This window comes from Panicum virgatum, chromosome 9K (genome assembly GCF_016808335.1).
Source record: "Panicum virgatum strain AP13 chromosome 9K, P.virgatum_v5, whole genome shotgun sequence".
In the NCBI taxonomy this organism is placed as follows: Eukaryota; Viridiplantae; Streptophyta; class Magnoliopsida; order Poales; family Poaceae; genus Panicum; species Panicum virgatum.
Genome location: NC_053144.1, coordinates 70,217,777 through 70,232,937, shown reverse-complemented (window position 1 = coordinate 70,232,937; position 15,161 = coordinate 70,217,777). Strand labels below are relative to the sequence as shown.

Here is a 15,161-nt window from a genome sequence, read left to right as displayed (position 1 = left end):
TTCTACATATTCTGGATGCAGTAGAAAAGCGGCATATATACTTATTTCAACTTTATAAATTGCATGGGAGAAGAATGGTCGATCGGCTGACCCTCTGAGAAACTTCTGGTGGGAAAGGAAAGGAGCCTATGCGAAATAATTAACAGTCAAATTTGGAAAGATGTGCTTAAAGAAAGATCTACAGATCATCAAGTTTGTAGTTTGTGACACAAGAGAAAGTGACCTATGGTAGTAGGAGACATCTAGGCGCAGGAAGTTTCTCGGACACTAACTACGTATACCACCGGAGCAGATGGAGGTAGCACATCAAATTAATTGTAGCAGTTAGATGAAAACCGAACAAACTGTATGATGTGTCCTTCGTTTTTTTCTTTTGAATAAAAGCAAACTGTATCCTTGTCCAAATAATACTAGACATGAATGCTTCATCAGCCGCAGATAGTCATTGCAAGCACAGTCATCAGAGACTGTTCAATAATCGATTTGGTCGTAGGGGCCGCGTGCTACTCCTGCTAGCTACCATTGACACTGCCTTACAGGTCAAATCACATCACTGATCATTTGTCGTCAGGTCCCTCTAATTCTGGGAACTCCAGTTTGATTGCTAATTTATTTTGTGGTCAAGGCTGAAAGTCTGACGACCGGGTAGCTAATCACGTTCCAAAGAAGACCAGCGGTTTCACACCATCACAACGCGCTGCGACTTTTGCTGTTGTCTTAAAAAAATTCTTGCATGATGTAAACGCGCGCTTTGCTTGCTGATATAGAGCTAGCTAGTTTTTTTTTTTCGAGGAGATATAGAGCTAGCTAGCACCACTGTTGTATATAGTGCTGCTGCGGCATGTACACGGAGACAATTAGTTTAGTGAGACCATCCCCAACCCTTTTAGTAGGACAGTGTCCATACATTAAACAGGTTGCTACATAAGCAATTTGATGACATGACAAGAAAGTTAATGAGAAAAAAAATAGATGTGATTTCTCATGCAATAAATTACATCTATGCAAGAACCAAGAAAGGCAGAAAAGTGATAGAATGAGCCAAGGAAAGAAGAGTGAAGATTGGATGAGATTTATTTTCTCTATTTTTTTATAGAAACTATACATTAAAAAGATTAATATCTATAGGTAGTTTTTTGCTTTTTTAGACACCTCCTGCAGACACTATGCATTGGAGATGGACTAACAAGAGCCTCCTCCGTCCTCCCCTTTGCCAACCGATCCCAGAGATGACGGTCCCCATCCATTCCAGCATCACCCGTCGCCCCCGCTCTCTTTCCTCCGTCTCCCTCGTCCTCCTCTGCTTTTTATTACTCTTCTCCACTCATTAGCTTTTGGTTGTTGTTGGTTGGTTGCCTTCTTGAGAGTTGCGAGAACCCCCGAAACCCAACTGGTCCGTCATCCATCCCCATTCCCCAACCGGAGAGAGGGAGAGAGAGAGACGCAAGGACCGGAGAGGTAGGACGCCAGCTGTAGTGGGCGCGCCATAAGGGGAAGCACGCGCGACTCTCCCGCCCGAGATCCAAGAACCGCGAGATCCGCCCGTACCCTTCGCTTGCTGCCGTCGCCGGCGAAATCCTCTTCCTTGATGCGGCAGGAGCGCTGCCTCGCGAGTGCTTGAACTCCCGGAGACCACCGTGTCCATGGCGCGCTTCTTGGGTGCCGGCGAGGAGCAAGATGAGTTCTTTGACTCCAGGGAGGTCCTATCGCCGGCGTCCATCTCGTCGCCGGTGACTTCCGGCCGCCACGACGATGGGTGGCTCTTTGACGAGTCGCTGCTCGAGGTCTGGCTCAGGGACCCGAGCAGCGTCCAGGAGCGCCGCCAGAGGTTCGTCAAGTCCCTGGGCCTCTTGGACTCGAAATCCAACGGCGCTCGGGCAGATGACGAGCCGTGCTTCAAGCCTGAGGCCACCCAAGAGATCCTACTGAGCAGCCTTAGTGGCGACTTGTTCTCAGCCGCCCCTACCTTTGCGTGTAGGGGAGGGGAGCCGACAACATCCGGTGACGATGGTGCTGGCATGGAGGGCTTGCAGTTGGAGTGCGTCTTCAAGAACCTGGACGATGGCACAGTATTTGTGGTCGACGAGATGGGTAAGGATGGGAGCTTCCAGAGCCTTAGGGAGAGGCGATCCAACCAGACAGTAACTGCAGCAGAATTCGAGCAGACCTTTGGCTCATCAGCTTTCATCCGTGACCTGATGCGGAGGGTGGACGATTCGGATGAACCTTCCACCCCGGAGAAGATTGTGATGAAGAGAAAGAAGAGAAGACTCGGATGGCTGCGAAGGCTGGGTATTGGTGCTTGTGTTGTCGATGCAGAGGAAGACGATGAGATCAAATCAACATCATCTAGTTCTTGCCGGAGTTGCTCCGGGAAGGTCGATAGAGTCAAGGTGAGACCATACAAGAAGCGGTCAAAGGAATTATCTGCAGTGTACAAGGGCCAAGTCATCAAGGCACATGAAGGTGCTATTGTGACCATGAAGTTCAGCTCTGATGGCCAGTATCTGGCTACTGGAGGTGAGGACGGGGTTGTTCGTGTGTGGCGCGTGGTGGAAGGCAAGAGGCCTGATGATCAGGATTTTGTTGAGGACGATCCTTCATGTGTGTTCTTCACAGTCAATGAAAACTCTGAATTGGCTCCTATCAATTCCTGCGAAGGGGGTAAGGGCAAGCATAGCAAGAGTCCAAAGGGGGCTGCAGATCCAGCCTGTGTTGTGATTCCTCACCGAACCTTTGCGCTATCTGAGGATCCTGTGCATGAATTCTATGGGCATGATGATGTCATCTTGGATCTTTCATGGTCAAAAAATAGGGTGAGTTTCAGTTAAATAGTGTGTTTCTATACACCTGTGGCTGTTTTGGTCATCTAACTTTTTCTTGTTTTACGCAGGAATTGCTTTCTGCATCCATAGATAAAACTGTTCGATTGTGGAAGGTCGGGTGCAATAGTTGTCTGAAGGTTTTCTCCCATAGTAACTATGGTAAACAGTCTTTCCTTCCCTGTTTACTGCTTGATTAGACTCGGCTTAGTTCCTCGGCGTCTGATACTGACATGTTTGGGCATTTCTATTATGTAGTGACATGCATCCAGTTTAAACCTACCAGTGATGATTATTTCATCAGTGGTTGTATTGATGGGTTGGTACGTATTTGGAACGTTCCTAGATGCCAAGTTGTGGACTGGGCTGACAACAATGAGATCGTCACTGCAGTTTGTTACAGCCCTGATGGAAAGGTTTGTTCAAATATCATTGCAATAATTAAATAAGTAATTGTTTTATGCACCCGAAGGCTTAATAGTTCATGCTTGTGCTGGTTTCATTCAGGGCGCAGTGGTTGGGACATTAACAGGAAACTGCTGCTACTATGACGCATCAGGTAATCATTAATTATTCTGTTCATGAGGCTCACTTGATGCTTGTGCGCTTTCTGATTATTGGTAAACTAATGTCTGTAGAAGTAGTTTCAGACAACAACAGCGTTTGTTTGTTAATATGTCAATACCATCTTGTTTCATGTGGAAACCATTGATGCATATGCAATTTTCCAATGATGGTAATATCATGTTTCGTCCTTGATATGAGAACAGTGAAGGCTGGCCTATTGTTAACCGCTCGTTGCTACATATATTATTTCATATATATATATATATATATATATATATATATATATATATATATATATATATATATATATATATATATATATATATATATATAAGCATACAAAACCTAATATCATGCAGCAGCCATGTTGCAGTTTCCTTCCTGGTATAATCTCTCCAAGAATTTTTTTTTGAATGTGCTACTCATGGGTGAAAAGTAAACTGGAATCACAATTTTGTTGAATGTGGTAAAATTGGAAAATAGTAGACTTGTTTTGAAATCCTTAGAAAGATATCATTGCAAAGAGCTGAGTACAAGAATTTTAATTTCCTCAGCTGCCATTTTTTTAATGTGCTAAAGTATGATGTTAATCAAAGCATCTCCATATCTGATTTCTAATCCACTATCCCTATCATTATTCAGAAAATCATCTAGAGCTGGAATCCCAAGTCCCCCTGTATGGCAGAAAGAAATCTCCACTTAAAAGAATAATTGGTTTCCAGGTATAGAGCTATTGACCTTGCACTTGAATTTTTTTAATATTGAATATTCAGATTATTAACCATTGATTCTTATATAGCCTTTTTTCATCATTTGCATGAACAGTATTGCCCTTCTGATCCAAAGAAACTGATGGTGACATCTGGTCACTCCGAAGTTCACATTCTCGATGGGGTTCATGTAGTTTCCAGCTACAAAGGTACTAACACCTCTTGTAAGATTACTTCTGGAAGTGTTTCATTATTGATCCCTTAAATTAACATGCCTTTTTTCGATCCCAGGATTGCGAAGTTCATGTCAAGCTGCTGCATCATTCACATCAGATGGAGGTCACATTATTTCTGCTAGCGACGACTCCAGTATCTATATGTGGAATTATGCAAATCAAATTGCCCCTGTCACAAGCCGTTTGAAGACCATATGGTCATACGAGCGCTTCTTCTGCAATGACGTGTCTGTTGCAATACCATGGAACGCCTCACCTGCAAAGAGTTCTATTTCTCTGGATTGCAACATCCCTTCTTTACGGCAACAGGTCTCTGATGAGATTCACAACTTGCAAGAATCTACGTCGTACTGCCATGCTGAAGATTCACTTGGAGGTGATAGCTTGCATCAATTGCCATCTGGCAATTTCACTCTTAGTAGTACATTCTTTGCTGAGTGGATGCCAAGGGGAACAGCGACATGGCCTGAAGAGCACCTACCATCCAATTCAGTGGCTCCATCATCTACCCTGTGTAAATCTCAGTATAAGTTCCTGAAGACTTCTTGCCAGAGAGTAAGCACGCATTCTTGGGGTCAGGTCATAGTCACCGCTAGTTGGGATGGCCACATCAGGTCATTCCAGAATTATGGTTTGCCTGTGCAAGTGTGACATGGTGCAAGGCATGCATCTTTTCACTATTGCTTGATCAGTGGATATCCAAGAGAGGGCAGCTGAGAAGTCCATTGCAAAACTTTTGCGCCTCTAGAAGCTTGGTTGGCTGAAGTTGACGCTCGTCCAGATCATGATTACAGTACAAAAGAGTAACATGTTTGGGTGCTTGTACTGGATTGCTTGCGGACCAGAAGTTGTATGTAGTCCAGTGGTCCTGCAAGATCTCGACAGCGTCGGCACATTGTGGGAGGCCCGGAGAAAGATGGATCGCCTCACAAACCAAACTTTGCAATGAGTGGGGTCCGGGAAGCAATTTGCAATGCTTTGATGTTGTTCCTTTTCTTTGTTTTTGCTCCTTCCCGGGTCCTTTGTAAATATATAGTGGATGGATAAACATAGTTTTGCCCATTCTAAGTCCCCTTGCCCTGATCCGAGATGGTGGACAAGGCGAGTGGGCAGGTAGAGGTAGAGTTCACTGTTGTATAGGAAAATTCAGTTTTTTTTTTTTTTTGGGGGGGGGGGGGGGGAGGGGGGGTGGAGAGGGGGCACATATTGGATTCATTTCATTTGTTTACATGCCATCATCGATCTCATCATAGCCTCCCTTTATGATGAATTGATGCTCTATTTTTGTGTGTTGGAGACGCCATTACTTTGTGGTGGACACGGTCAGGTGGTTGTGGGGGACCTTTGTGCAGGCCTTTCTGGATAGGGATGGTGCAGTTGGCTCTCTGATGGGTTTGGGAGCATGGGGACTCATGGCTAGGCCATGGCGATTTAAAGCTGGGGCCATGTTCAGATCTGGGATCTTTAAAAAAAAATTTCAGTTCATGGCATTTTATTCTCCTGCATCGTCATGTCCATTTTGTTTCAGATCTTTACCATCTTGGTGTCATCTCTGCCCAGGAAGTTTGTATTCGATAAAAATTTTGCCACAAGACCTTCTGCCCAGTATTTTACACATTGTCGTTAAGCTTCCTGTTCCATCCAAGATTTAGATGTCAATCCTCCCAAATTCAGGATGAATTGTTTGCTGAAATTTAAGCGAAACATTGCTCATGGCCCGTGTGTTTGAAGAGGTATGCCCATTGCAGTTATAAAAATGTTTCTGCCGAGCAAGGCTTGGGCAGGAGTTGCCCACAAGGTGATAATGCCATTCCAGTTGCGCCAGCGCCTGTGCCCATGCCCAGCTCGGTGAAATGATCGTCATGAATCTCGGCGCTGCCCTGAGGCCTGTCTCGTTTAATCCAGCAGATGATGATGGGGATGGGGGACGATGGATCGGCGCGGCTGTGAGCCTGTGACTGACACTGACGATCCCCATGCCGCAACCTCTTGGGGGGACACGGCCGTGTGAAGTGTGAAACCAGGCAACCAGCAACTGTAATTTTCAGAGATGCCTGGGATAGTACGCTCGCACTCACTCCTGTCATGATGCATCAGAACTGAACGCTCTCCTGAAGGAAGTTTTTGTCTCGAGGTAGACGAGACGCTCCCTGTGTCTGTGAACGCCGGTCCCGGGCCAAGGAGTGGACCCGTCGCCATGAACCATGCCAGGGCCTGGAGGAGAAGTGAGGTGATGGGCCGGTTCAACTTGTGTGTGCTTTCCTTTATGCTGCTCAGATGTCCTCAAACGATTTGAGGTGTCACGAGCCATGCGCAGGGTGTGGAGCAGCAAGCCACCGCTAGCCTACAGGCAGGCCGCCATGAGTGGCCTCCACTCCCATGGAATAATGGAGGTGGAGCAGAGCTTGGACATGTCCAGAACAGAGGCGCCATGCGGCTGTTGCGCTCCTGATTCTAGGATTACCGAAGTGGTAAGATGCACATACCCTGCTGCATTCCACTGTGGGAAGTGGTGTAATCCACTGCACAAGCTGCAACAACCTGCACAGGCACTTCTGGCACAAGACCACAGGTGATGGGAGAAGTTGCTGGTGCTACTCCACGACCCGTTTTCCTCTTTTGTCCCATCCTTAAGCTCATGTGTGCTACTGTTTAGGTGCCATGCTCGACATGATAGGATATGTCTCCTGCCAGCTCTTCCTTCTTCAATCTTGATACTCGTATATCGACAATCTAATAATACTCAAGTTTTAGAAACAGTTTCGACACAAGCATTTCTCAAGTTTTAGAAACAGTTTTACAAATTTTCTGCAGCCTACCTAAAACTATATTTAAGTCATTTCTTCAAAATTATAGGAAAAAACAGAAATCCCTGCAAATGAAATGTTCCTGTATCCCTGAAGGTGAAGATGAGATGGGCTGTGTTTAGATGAGGGAAAAGGTGGGAGAAAAAGTCACATCGGTCACTGTAGCACACTGTATCATTTTTCGTTTGTTTGTGGTAAATATTGTCCTACCATGAACTAACTAGACTCAAAAGATTCGTCTCGCGACGTACATCAAAAATATACAATTAGTTTTTTATTTAACTATATTTAGTACTCCATGCATGAGTCATTTACTATATTTAATGTTTCGATGTGATAGGAAATGTGATGGAAAATTTGGAAATTTTGTGGGATCTAAACACACCCATGTTCCTCGTTCATGCCACATCACTGATGCTACGACCGCACAGTGGTTACCCTTCGCTGACGTGTGGGACCCACCGCAGCGAACGAATCTGGTCCGCTAATCTGCCCGCCTCCGCGTTTCCTGAAAGCGCGCGGCGGCGAGAGGAGCGTAAGCGGCGACAAGCAGAGAGATGGCCGGCGGTGGCGCCGCCGCCGCCGCGTCGGCGCTTTCGAGCCCCTGGAGGGCGCTGCTCCAGCGAGCGTTGGACGCCAACGCCCACCTCAGGCACTCCACCTACTTCCAACTTGTAAGCTTCGATAACCTGTTGCCCTCCTCCGTATTGGGGAAAATGAAATTTGCTGAGCTGTCGATTCGTCGCAGGCCACGGTGGGCGCCGGCGGCAGGCCGGCCAATCGCACCGTCGTGTTCAGGTATCCGCGGGCGCGCGGTTCTGCGCACTCCCCCCTCCATACTTTGTCGCACTTCTTTTTATCTTGAATTTGAGTTTGTTATTAGGAGTTTCCAGGAACATTCTGATAAGATTCAGATTAACACGGATGCCCGAAGCAACAAGGTGTGTTGCTAACACTGTTGATTTAGCATTTTTCTTCCCTGCTCACTGATTCCCTAATACTGTCACCCTTCCATGTATAAATTTTGATCCAACAGATTGCTGAGATAAGGAATTGTCCCTTTGGAGAGGTGCGTTTTAAAGAATCCTCACATCAATATCTCTGTATAGTCCAATAATGAATATATATGACAAGTTCATATGGAGAAGGGTCTGATCTTGTATAATCCTGCAGATTTGTTGGTACTTCACAGACAGCTGGGAGCAATTCCGTATCAGTGGAAGCATAGATGCGATTGATGGCTCCAGTGCAGACCCTGCCAAACTCCAGGTCATTTTATGCTACGTAGCTAGATACATTAGATATCGGTGCGCAGGTTCAGTTACTTCGACAACAGGCAGTTGTTCTAGGAGTTATTTTAGTTTAGCTTCACGTCATGTTCACTCCTGAGGTCTGTTCATGTACTAAGACTGAGATATGTTCCTGTCACCTAAACTTTCGCCACTGCAAGCTTTTGTATGTGCTTATCCGTGATAACATTATCTTTTATTGTATTATGCTATTGCTTATATACAAGGAGATCTATGTTCAATCCACGGTGAACACTAAGCAATGGTCTGTCACTTCGTTTTGCAGAACAGGGAGAAAGCCTGGTTCGCGAGCTCAGTGAGGTCAAGATTGCAGTACTTGGGACCTCAGCCAGGTGTTCCCATTATAGATGAGGAGCAAGTTAAGGATGTTCATCTGGATCCATCAGCTGTCCCAGCAGAAGCCTTTTGCCTTCTGGTTCTTGATCCAGAAAAGGTTGGGCAGCAGTTTTGCTATACCATGTGCTTACTGAACTTATGGACAAGTGCTGTGCTTACTGTTTTCATGCAGTTTATATATCTTAAATTTGGGTTTGGCTATTGATAGGAACTAGCTATTCAGTCCTAACCAAATAATAATACCGGCAAAAGTTGTTTAAACTCAGAATTATATACTTTATGTTGTCGTGAATCCACCCACCTTTCTATTTTAGTGCCAAATAGAGCTCAAACTTATTTTGTATTTCTATCTCAATGTTATATTGTATTGATTCCCTGCTAAGTGGGTGCTGCCACTGTAACTACCAAAATATTGGAAAAATCCTGGCAAAACATACCGCTAGCTTTCTATAATTTATTTGTTTATTTAAAAGTCCCAATCCAGGCCACCTAGGAAATAATAGTTTCATGTTAACCATCTATGAACTGTTACTTGGGTACTGCCAAATCCCCATAGGAACCACGACTTGGACTGGTATTTTTGTCGAATCCGGAATTTGATATTTTGGTTAAATGTTTCATCCATCAGTACACATTCAGATTGTACAGAAATTTGAAAGATCAAGAGCTAACTTTTGTTTAGAATACAACTGATGATCGTTGTTAATTTGTGCTTATTTCCTAGGTTGATTATTTGAATCTAAAAAACAACCAAAGGTTGATATTCACAAGAAGCCAAGAGGAAGATGGCTCCATTGATTGGATGGCTGAAAAAGTTACTCCATAAACTGCTCTTAGAAGTTTGTTTGTGAACTTCTTAAGGTACGAAAGCTATCATGATTGTTTTATTGTTTTTATACGCTTTCAGAATGTTTATGTGTGTGTCCATTGAGATCTTTTGGATGCTCGGAAGTTTGAGAGTCAGAAATGTTTCGCTGAAATCACAGTGATTTATTATTTATTATACCTGAACATACAGGTAGAATGTAATATTGAAAACTACTGTTAATAAAGGAATTTCTTCAAATATCCAATAGTTATTACTCACCAAGTTGCTTCGTGTGGACTCTTTTTTATACCTATGCTCACAGCTGACTAAATGCAACAGCGCATAGAGGCTATTAATAGTTGATATCTTATATGCATGCTTCTGGGGGCTTCCCTTCGGGAACATAGAAGATAGAGTGTAGGTTACAACTGAAGAAGATCAGAACTCAAAGGTTCTGCAAGGATTTGAAACTCACAGAATGGCGGCAATAGGGTGAATGCATCAACCTCCATGGCGGCAATAAGGCTATGTTTCGTACCCTTGAATCTTTATGCCATGCCACCTCCATGATCTTGATGCTTTGGCAGTAACCAGTGTGAGAAAAAAACAACAGTTGGCCTTAAACATCAGCATATGGGAAGCATTAAAGCTTTGTGTCTACAGGTGCACTGGTGAGCAGAGCTCAAGCCGTTGGACGGTTGGATAACTTCAGGTAATCTGGGCAGGTCTTGAATGCGGCCTTCCAAACCAAAAGCTGGTCGCTGTCATTCTGCAAAGCCAATAGCCAAAGCAGACACATCACATGACAAGCTTGTGGCTGCAGTGGTCAGTGGGTGCTCGTCTCCGTATCTGATTATGAACAGTTTGAGATGAAAAATGTGCCAATAGGATTTTGTCACGCAAAAGCAAAGATGAAGTGAGCTATTGTGGTCATGTTCTGCGTGAGGCCCCAGCTGCAACTTGGAGTGCATAGTATGTTTTGGTGATGTCAAGTCTAGAGCCTTTTATTTTTTTGGACCATATGACCATTGGTTCATATTGACCAGTATAGTTCTGCAGACTGGGTCATGTAGCACTTGCAATAACAGATAACCATGAACAACCTTTCAGAAATCAGTATCTGTCGAGTCCAACTCCATTGCACTGATTTGGCGAGGTCAAAGGTGACTGTTAAATTGGGTTTTCAGCTTGTGCATCAAAGACTTTTGGCAGCCTTTTTCTCTGTATCTACTCGATCTGGTATTTGCTTTGGTGCCGAACAGAAGTCATGCCTCATGACTTATCCCTGCTTGCTTTGCAGCGCACACAAGTGTGGTTGGGTATAAAGCGGGTCAACTGCAAGGCTGGGCCGCAAAGTTGGTAATGGTAGGTTCGTTAAGAAAAGGCTTGAAGGCCTTGCTTATGGTTTCGTCTTTCCCTTTCCCTACTGGGCCTTTGTTTTGTCCATAAAGGCCTGGAAGCTGTGGGCCACTGGATAGCACTCAGCCAGCAGTCTCCACTCAGACTCTCAGCAAGGTACCTTGATCTTTCTCCGGTCTTGGTTTCATACTTGTCGTCGCCGTACGTCTCATCCCGCGAAGCAAAGCAAACTCGGGAGAGCCGGAACGGCCAAAGGCTTGGGAACAAGCAGGAGGAGAGCCCCAGCCGCAAATCAATCTCTCAATCAATGATTCCATCGCTTTTGGGTTTCGAAGGGGAATCGCAGGCATGGCCGGGGTGGAGTGACCTGGCCGATGGATCCAATCGAACAAGACAATTCATGCATATATCACTCCATCACCCACCCAACCCACCCGTGCGGTGCATGCACCACCAGTCCAGCAGCAGCGGTACTTGCACGCAAACGGGCTGCCTGCGCGCGCCTTGTCTCGTCTCGACGTGTCACCTTTCCTGACACCAACCAATGCAAACAAGCTTGCAGCCCGGCAGATCGACCGTCGACGGATGCAATGCACAGCACACAGGAGAGGATATCTCACTGACAACAAACAAAGGGAACGTACAAATACAATACGTGCATCGCATCATCCATGCTCCTGCTCCTGCTGCTGCAGGACAAAACTAGAAAAGCAAGCGCACGTCGTATAGTACCGCCCACTGTGCAATGCATCACTGTGGCCGGGCCGGCCACAGCAACACAGGCCAATGCAAAGCAGATGGAATGATGCATGGATGGATGGTACAGTACAGTACAGACAGCCTCTTTGAAAGTCTCTCTTCTTCACAAAGGCAGGGAAGGAACTAGTGCTAATGACAGAGTACAGTATAGCTGTTGGAGTATACTAGTGCTTGTATTCATTATAGTAATGCATGCACTAATGGGTAATGGCTAATAATGCAATGCTAGTATATATGTATAAGTACTACTGTACTACACAAGTAAGTTTGGCATGGACTGCGGCTAATGCCGCGCGCCATCAGGTTGGCGTTGGACGGGGCGGCGAAGCCGATGCTGCTGTGTGCGCCGCCGCCGGGAATGTCAGGGCCTCGGAGATGCGCCAGAGCCGCGCGGCCTCGTGGCAGTTGGTGGCGGCCGGCGACGGCAGCGCCTCGTTGCAGTCGGCGAAGTAGCGGCCGGACACGCCGGCCACCCTCGGGTGGGCCGCCACGTAGCACGTGGTCGCCGCAGCCTGCGCAGTAGTAGCTATGCATGTCATGGTCTCATGGATGGATTGACTGAGCCGAGGCGAGGCGACCGAGTGACCCGTCTCTCTCCTACGCTGCTGCTCTCTCTGCACTGCAGGTTGTGCAGAGAGCAGCAGAGATGAGCAGAGCACGGGACGGGACCGACCCAACACATGGCGGCGCAGGACATAAATCAAAGTGGATTTGGTGGAGGACGCGTTAATATAATTATTAATCACCTGAGGGATCGTCTTGAGCAGCTTGGACAGCAGCAAGAACACCAGATCTGCATGCAGACGCCCCCAGAAAAAAAAATAAGGAAAGTTATTCCATGCAGAGGCAGTAGATGCATGATGAGTGAGTAGTTGATGACATGACAGTGTGTACCTGTGAGGATGCCGTCGCGGTCGCGGTTGAGGCGGGTCCTGACGATGCCCGGGTGGACGCAGTTCACCGTCACATTGGCCCCCGTTTCCTGCAGAGCGATCCAAATTAAAGGAAAGGAGAGCAACTCAAGCCCAGGAAGATGCACGGCAATAGCAATGGCAATGGCATGGACGCATGGTGGATGCCCCGCACCTGCAGGCGCGCGGCGAGCTCCCTGGTGTGCAGCACGTTGGCGAGCTTGGACACCGCGTACGCCTGCGTCGCGTCGTAGGCTCTGTACAAATCCATCACGTCGAGAAGGAAGCTAATTAAGGAATCTGCTAGCTGCTTGCACGGGTTTGGTGAAGGACACAATCGGAGCAGCAGACAGCACGAGGATCGGAAGAAGCCAATTAATTAAACTGGTGAAGCAAGGAGAGACGTGACTCACATCTTGCGTCGGGTGACGAGGTCGAGGTACTCGGCCCAGTCGCCGGCGAACCAGCCGTGCACGCTGGACGACACGTTGACGATGCGGCCCTGCACGCCGGTCGCCGCCGCCGTCTCCGCCATCCGCCCCAGCAGCAGCTTCGTCAGCAGGAAGTGGCCTGTCGTTTGAGCGAGATCGATTTTCAGAGGAAGCCAAATGCAATCATCAATTCATCATCATAGATAACATCGATCGATATGATCGGTGCTAGCAACTGCAGCAGCTACTAGCTACTAGCTAAGCTACTAGGCGCGCGCGACATGCATGTGCGTGGCCTGCCTACCGAGGTAGTTGGTGGCGAAGGTCATCTCGACGCCGTCCTCCGAGAGCGCAAGCTGCCCGTGCGAGAACTTGCCGGCATTGTTTCTGCACAAACAGAGTGCTGCGGATTATTGCTTCAGCTGCAGCATAGGAGTACGTGTGGCTGTGGCAGGCAGCCGGCAGGAAGCGAAACGAGGGAGCCACAGACGTGTGGTGGAAACTGCCAAACCACACGTTTGGAAAAGGAAAGGCGAGGAGAGGAGGATGTATTACATACATGAGGAGGTGGAGCGGCAGGCCGAGCTCGAGGAATCGGTCGGCGAAGGCTCGGACGGAGGCGAGCGAGCTGAGGTCCAGCGGCAGCACCAGGACGTCGGCGCCGGGGCACTCGTCGCGGATGCGCGCGCGCATGTCCTCAGCGGCCTTGACGCTGCGGGCCGGGATGACGACCCGCGCGCCACGCTTGGCGAGGACCCGCGCCGTCTCGGCCCCGATGCCCGACGTGGCGCCGGTGATGATGGCGGTGAGCGCGGCGAGGTCCGGGCACGCGGCCGTCACGTCCTCGGCCGTGGACTTGGACCCGAAGCCCGTGGCGCCGGGGGAGCCCAGCAGGTAGCGCACCGCCTGCAGCATGGGCAGGTTGGCCGGCGAGCGACCGGGCGCGGAGCAGCAGCTTGCTTTGCTTCTTGGGTCTGTGTCTCGCTCTGTGATGGACGGGCGGGAGGGAGGAGAGAGGCTCGGCGGTGCGCTGCGCTCGGGGGTACGGAGCAGTTAAGGCGCCAACCCGGCGGCATTTATATAAAGCTCGGGGGGGGGGGGGGGGGGGGGCCTGCCCTGCCTCGCGGGAGGAAGAAGAAGCTACTACCGCCCCCGTGGCTGCGCCCGCGGCCGCGGGGACGGCGACGACGAGGCCGGAGCCGTCCCCGGGCGACACGACGGCACGGCCCTAGCGGAGAGACTTTTCGGTGGCCGTGCCCCTGCCGGCCGGCCGCGCTCGATGGATAGATAGATGATGGATCGATCGTCCATGCATGCTATGCTACTGATCGATTCCAACGTGCGGTTGTTCTGGGCCACTCGCGCCTCGGGGCGGGCCCCACACATGACCACGAGGACCGGAGGAATATGGCCAACCCGCTTCTTCCGAATCTGGATGCGTGCATGTGGAAATGATCGTTAGGTTTGGTCCACTCCACCTGATGCCGCGCCCCTCTCCCTCTCCCGCGGCCTCACATGTTTGGTTGTGCTCTTGTTCTGGCAGCAGCTACCTCTTTTCTATTCTTTTTTTTTCCTACTCCTTCCGTTCTATGAAAAATATAATTCTATATACTTTTAGAAAATCCACAAAAAATACAATCGTAGAAATTAGATTTCAACTAACTGTGTAATTAAAAGATCAGATTTGATTTGTATGCTAAAATTAACTCCATATATCCAAAAAAAATAAGGGCAGGAAAGCCTTTTCTCATTGACACCAATCTGTCTAGAAATCTTAGAATTGTAGTCTTCTAAGGACGGAGGGAGTATATATGAAAGATCGATCCTGCGGTGTTCTAGCTATCACTCCCACGTCCCTCTCTCAATCAGCACCTACAATTCGAATGTTATATCTGTTTCAATCAATGAGACATTTCACTTGCTTTTTACTACGATCGGTTGTCTTTTTGTTTTTACTTTCTACCAAGATCCCGCATTTACTACTATAGTCGGTTGTTTCTACCAAGATCCCGCGTTTTCTTGTTTGTATGCATGCACAAGTAGTCGTACGTAGTACTTTTTTCGTTCAAAAAAAAATGCAGTTCTCACTTTTCGAATGGCCAAAC

At 47.8% G+C, this 15,161-nt stretch overlaps 3 protein-coding genes across 5 annotated transcripts; 2 read left to right on the top strand and 1 right to left on the bottom strand.

Moving 5' to 3' along the window:
• The first annotated feature begins 1,248 nt into the window (after positions 1–1,248).
• On the top strand, positions 1,249–5,495 carry LOC120647566. Its single transcript, XM_039924395.1, has 7 exons — positions 1,249–2,816; positions 2,894–2,984; positions 3,081–3,238; positions 3,330–3,381; positions 4,032–4,111; positions 4,215–4,308; positions 4,391–5,495. The coding sequence occupies exons 1-7, from the start codon at positions 1,644–1,646 to the stop codon at positions 4,984–4,986; spliced, it is 2,244 nt and encodes a 747-aa protein (XP_039780329.1). The 5' UTR covers positions 1,249–1,643; the 3' UTR covers positions 4,987–5,495.
• A 2,116-nt stretch (positions 5,496–7,611) lies between these two features.
• LOC120647565 (pyridoxine/pyridoxamine 5'-phosphate oxidase 2-like) lies at positions 7,612–10,743 on the top strand. Of its 2 annotated transcripts, XM_039924394.1 has the most exons (8): positions 7,612–7,816; positions 7,891–7,940; positions 8,026–8,083; positions 8,179–8,211; positions 8,316–8,411; positions 8,718–8,885; positions 9,513–9,649; positions 10,260–10,743. In XM_039924394.1, exons 1-7 carry the CDS (start codon positions 7,700–7,702, stop codon positions 9,612–9,614), a joined length of 624 nt encoding a protein of 207 aa, XP_039780328.1. In that variant the 5' UTR covers positions 7,612–7,699; the 3' UTR covers positions 9,615–9,649; positions 10,260–10,743. The 2 variants fall into 2 exon arrangements, with proteins under 2 accessions (XP_039780328.1, XP_039780327.1); XM_039924393.1 differs by lacking the exon at positions 10,260–10,743 and having other exon boundaries at positions 7,613–7,816; positions 9,513–9,870.
• Positions 10,744–11,780: 1,037 nt separating this feature from the next.
• On the bottom strand, positions 11,781–14,155 carry LOC120647564 (short-chain dehydrogenase TIC 32 B, chloroplastic-like). Of its 2 annotated transcripts, XM_039924392.1 has the most exons (7): positions 13,616–14,155; positions 13,361–13,443; positions 13,039–13,195; positions 12,801–12,882; positions 12,609–12,696; positions 12,461–12,507; positions 11,781–12,226 (listed from the first exon to the last, which is right to left on the bottom strand). In XM_039924392.1, exons 1-7 carry the CDS (start codon positions 13,969–13,971, stop codon positions 12,014–12,016), a joined length of 1,026 nt encoding a protein of 341 aa, XP_039780326.1. In that variant the 5' UTR covers positions 13,972–14,155; the 3' UTR covers positions 11,781–12,013. The 2 variants fall into 2 exon arrangements, with proteins under 2 accessions (XP_039780326.1, XP_039780325.1); XM_039924391.1 differs by having other exon boundaries at positions 12,461–12,696.
• Between the last annotated feature and the right edge of the window lie 1,006 nt (positions 14,156–15,161).